This window comes from Octopus bimaculoides, chromosome 24 (genome assembly GCF_001194135.2).
Source record: "Octopus bimaculoides isolate UCB-OBI-ISO-001 chromosome 24, ASM119413v2, whole genome shotgun sequence".
Classification (NCBI taxonomy): Eukaryota; Metazoa; Mollusca; class Cephalopoda; order Octopoda; family Octopodidae; genus Octopus; species Octopus bimaculoides.
In genome coordinates this window covers 19,807,110-19,810,449 of record NC_069004.1, presented here as the reverse complement: position 1 = coordinate 19,810,449, position 3,340 = coordinate 19,807,110, and the positions used below count along the sequence as shown (strand labels likewise).

Genomic DNA, 3,340 nt, shown 5'->3' with positions numbered 1-3,340 from the left:
AAGTGTTGTCTGGGGTTGATTTGTTTGACTAAACCCTTCAAGGTGGTGCCCCAGTATGGCTGTAGTTTAATGACTGAAACAAGTAAAAGATAATTGAAATAACCAACACTTCATTTGTTGCTAAACCATTTAATAATTACCTGATTAACAATCACAATGCCTCCTAAGGTTAAAAAAAAATGATGTGCTTTTTTTTTTTCCTTCTATATTCAAATCCATTTTATTCAAAATTTAATTAATAACAAAGCAAATGTTTAAAGCAAGTCTGATGACTTATATATTACAAATGTATTTATACATTAACATTAGTTTCAGAAAGCACATGAACATTGTCAGGGTTTTAATATATGTCAGTGTATGTGTGTATATATATATACATAAATACACTATATATACATACACACATAGATACATACTATCTGAAAGAGATATTTGAACATATAGACTTTTGACTGAAGTAAATTTTAAAAAGTGTATAAACATTTATTGGAAGAATTAAGATTGCGAATTGCTTCAACAGCTATAGAAAACATATTAAAAATATTCTATTATATATATTTATATATATATATATATCGAATGGCTGATGATGATAAACAAAAAGATATGTTGTAAAGACATTAATGGTGTAGTTTATATTAGACTTATGAACAAGAAACAAGCAAAAAGCTAAATAAGAAGAATTCATTGAAATGAGTTAACATTTTGTTCAGTTTGTTGTGGATCTGATGTAGTTATTAGATGGACATTGCAATGTAAAATAAAACTAGCAGTGAAATAGAATGTGCTATAGGTTGTTCAATATTTCTTGAATGTTGTCAAGTTTGTGGAGGTCGTTTTGGGCAGAGCGGACTCGATACATGATGGGACAATCAAGGGAGATGCAGGAAAATTTTGAATCTGAGAGTCCCTGACAAGACTGGCATATCTGGAAATAAAAGAAAATAAAAAATCTCTTTTAGTATTCTTAGATACATGTACTCAGATAAAGATAAATAAATGGTATTGTTAGCAGTGGCTGTGTGATTTCAGGGTTCAATCCCACTGCTTGGTACATGGCTGTGTGGTTAAGAAGTTTGCTTCCAAACCATGTTGTCTTGGGTTCTGTCCCACTACTTGCACTCTTTACTCTTTTACTTGTTTCAGTCATTTGACTGCGGCCATGCTGGAGCACCGCCTTTAGCCGAGCAAATCAACCCCGGGACTTATTCTTTGTAAGCTTAGTACTTATTCTATTGGTTTCTTTTGCCGAACTGCTAAGTGATGGGGATGTAAACGCACCAGCATCGGTTGTCAAGCAATGCTAGGGGCACAAACACAGAAACACACACACACACATATATATATATACATATATACGACGGGCTTCTTTCAGTTTCCATCTACCAAATCCACTCACAAGGCTTTGGTCGGCCCGAGGCTATAGTAGAAGACACTTGCCCAAGATGCTACGCAGTGGGACTGAACTCGGAACCATGTGGTTGGTAAGCAAGCTACTTACCACACAGCCACTCCTACACCTATGGTGAGTATATTTGGTAGACAGAAACTTGTGGGTGTAACTTAAGACTGCAAGCTGGCAGAAATGTTAGCGGTATTTCGTCTGCTGTTATATTCTGAGTTCAAATTCCGCCGAGGTTGACTTTGCCTTTCATCCTTTCGGGGTCAATGAAATAAGTACCAGTTTCACACTGGGGTCGATGTAATCGACTTAATCCCTTTGTCTGTCCTTGTTTGTCCTCTCTATGTTTAGCCCCTTGTGGGCAATACAGAAATAAGAAATTTGTGAGTGTAGTTGGTAGACAGAAACTGAAAGGAGTCATTGAGTGTGTGTGTATATGTACCTTTGTCTAGGCATCACATAATAGTTATAAGTAAGCATCATCACCATACAAGCAAGGCTGCTTGTTTTCAGTCTTCTGTGAAAAACATGCCTTTGCCATGGGCAAATATTATCTTGCAAGGGAAACAAAGAGAAGCTTGGTAACAGGAAGGGCATCCAACCATAGAAAATTTGCCTCAAAAAATTTTGCCTGATCTACACGAGCTTAGAAAATGGATGTTAAATGATGATGACGATAACTGCCTTGTTTTAATATATTCTATTATATAATCAAATCAATAGAGTTTATTAATAAATCAACCTTTTGAACTGACAGACTATTCATTTAAATACAAGGGGGTGGCTTGGTAGTGAAAAGATTAGGACTCACTGGTCTGTAGGAAGACTAACCTATTGTGATATATACCCCCCTTAAATAAATTTTGCTTAAATCTTTATGCAGGCACAGGTGTGACTGTGTGGTAAGAAGCTTGCTTCCCAACAACATGGTTCAGGGTCCAGTCCCACTGTGTGGCACCTTGGGAAAGTGTCTTTGGGCTGACCAAAGCCTTGTGAGTGGATTTCGTAGATGGAAACTGAAAGAAACCTGTGATATATGTGTGTGTGTATGTATGTGCATGTGTGTATTTGTCCCCCACCACCACCTGACAACTGGTGTTGGTGTGTTTACATCCCTGTAACTTAGTGGTTTGGCAAAAGAGACCAATAGAATAAATACAAGGCTTTAAAAAAAAGATAAGTACTGGAGATTATACATTTGACTAGAAATTCAAGGGGGTGCCCCAGCATGGCCACAGTCTAAGGACTGAAACAAGTAGAAAGAACAAAAAAAAAAGGAAGAAAGAAAGGAGACAGGTAATTAAAACATGTGACTTACTTGAGAGAGACGGTGATGGGTCTGCTGTAATTTGTGAAGTTGAGAGTTCAGGGAAACAGCAACCAATTGTGGATCGGCGGCACACTGAGGACATAAGTGCTGTTTGGTGTGACTGTGGCAGACAGGACAATTGGTCGAATTGAAATACTGGGAGATGGTTCCCTGGTACAACAAACAAATGAACATAACGTGTATGTATGTACAATAAAATTTTTAGGCTCAATCAAATCAAGGTATTTTAATAATAGAGGCAACAAGATAGAGTCAGGGATAGTGTACCTGTGCACTAACAGTGTATATGGACACTCACGTACTCACTAAAGAAAATACAAATTTACCCTTCCTGTTCTGTATACATGTGCTTCCCAACCACATGGTTCTGGGTTCAGTCCCACTGTGTGGCACTTTAGGCAAGTGTCCCAAGCCGACCAAAGCCTTGTGAGTGGATTTGGTAGATGGAAACTGAAAGAAACCTATCATGTGTGTGTGTGTGTGTGTGTACAGTAACTCCCCCCCCCAAAAAAAATGAAGAACAAACACAAAAAAGCAACAATGCGAGGATGTGGTATATGTAAAGTATTAGCAGATGCTCAGGGAAGGAAAGAAAGATGGTTTAATGT

General features: G+C 37.6%; 1 protein-coding gene across 1 annotated transcript in view; it reads right to left on the bottom strand.

The window, feature by feature from the left end:
* Window positions 1-113: 113 nt before the first annotated feature.
* LOC106880516 (DNA polymerase zeta catalytic subunit) overlaps window positions 114-3,340 on the bottom strand; it is a 25,771-nt gene continuing 22,544 nt past the window's right edge. Inside the window, exons 14-15 of the mRNA XM_052976531.1 lie at window positions 2,721-2,882; window positions 114-928 (exon numbers count right to left, since the gene is read on the bottom strand). Of these exons, the coding sequence (XP_052832491.1) occupies window positions 788-928; window positions 2,721-2,882 (303 nt within the window). The 3' untranslated portion in view covers window positions 114-787. The remainder of the gene's footprint in view (window positions 929-2,720; window positions 2,883-3,340) is intronic.